This window comes from Branchiostoma floridae, chromosome 19, assembly GCF_000003815.2.
Source record: "Branchiostoma floridae strain S238N-H82 chromosome 19, Bfl_VNyyK, whole genome shotgun sequence".
Lineage (NCBI taxonomy): Eukaryota > Metazoa > Chordata > Leptocardii > Amphioxiformes > Branchiostomatidae > Branchiostoma > Branchiostoma floridae.
Window position 1 is genome coordinate 13,484,170 of NC_049997.1, and position 1,075 is coordinate 13,485,244.

A 1,075-nucleotide genomic window follows, 5' to 3' on the forward strand; every position below is an offset into this window, starting at 1 on the left:
CCGCATATTCGCGGTAAAAATTCGGGCCCTAATATTTTTGCGAGACACGGTACAAAAAAACGGTACAAAATAGAAAGCCCGATAAATTAAGAAAAGACGTCAAAAAACAGCCGGAACCGAACCTCTGCTTGGAGAGTAGTCTGTACCCTCCATAACCCACAAGAATACAAATAGACAAGGAAACCGAAAACAAAACCCCAGTACATGCAGACAATAGATCACTTCAAAGGACACCACCAGCTAACCTTCCTTCCAGCGCTAAATTCATAAAACTTGTCAGCTTTGAAGTTCAACTTAAAGTATACGTACCTGTAAAACACACGTTTGGACCCCTCGTGATTCCCTCCTTTGTACACGTGCACTTGACCGTTAGTGTGCATCTTCTTCACTAACTCAAGCCGAGCCTGTGTCAGAAAAAAATCGCAATTTGACAGTTATGTCTCTAGACAAAACAGCTTTCAAAAAATGACCGCAAATGTAGCATGGTCTATCAAAAGACACTAAATGTTTACCCAGAACTTGCTATTGTAGCCTGGGTACCATCCTATTTCTACCGGTTCCCTAAAAAAATATTTAGGGAACCGGTAGAAATAGGATGATCTGTGAACAAATTTCAACCGACAGATTCTGTCTGTGTCAATTCTATGGTTTATTTCCATTCTTTTTTTCGCTTGTAGCAGTGTCCCGAATTGTTTGGGAAAACATATCAAAACGAGAGCTATTAGTAACGTTACAACCCCAAACTGTATTGATATTCCCGAAGCACTTATAATAGAGTTGCCAGTGTTGTTAGTATTATACATCTACCTTCACATCTTTCTTGAAGTCAGGACAGCTGACGTCGTCCAAGTTATCGACAATATCTGCAAGGTTCCCCCTCCTCACACCTGTGTACGTCTTGATCCTGAACTCCTTACTGAGAGACTGCCAGCCGTGTGATCGCAGGGTCTTTGACGAAGAACAAAACCGTATCTTGTAGTTATACATGTAACGTTAGTATTTACTTACGTCCACCACAAAGGTTATGTTTTCGGTCCCGTTTGTGTGTTTGTGTGTGTGTGCGTTTGAGAAAATA

The 1,075-nt window shown here is 41.1% G+C and overlaps 1 protein-coding gene across 2 annotated transcripts in view; it reads right to left on the reverse strand.

Annotated features, from left to right (window-relative positions):
- The window catches only part of LOC118406605, a 20,341-nt gene that overhangs the window by 2,536 nt on the left and 16,730 nt on the right, over positions 1 to 1,075 (reverse strand). Inside the window, exons 1-2 of one of the 2 annotated variants that reach the window (XM_035806769.1) lie at positions 808 to 1,002; positions 310 to 404 (exon numbers count right to left, since the gene is read on the reverse strand). The exons of the other annotated variant lie outside the window; for it this stretch is intronic. Of the exons in view, the coding sequence (XP_035662662.1) occupies positions 310 to 404; positions 808 to 987 (275 nt within the window). The 5' untranslated portion in view covers positions 988 to 1,002. Of the gene's footprint in view, positions 1 to 309; positions 405 to 807; positions 1,003 to 1,075 lie in introns of those variants that run through there. 2 annotated transcript variants of the gene reach the window in all.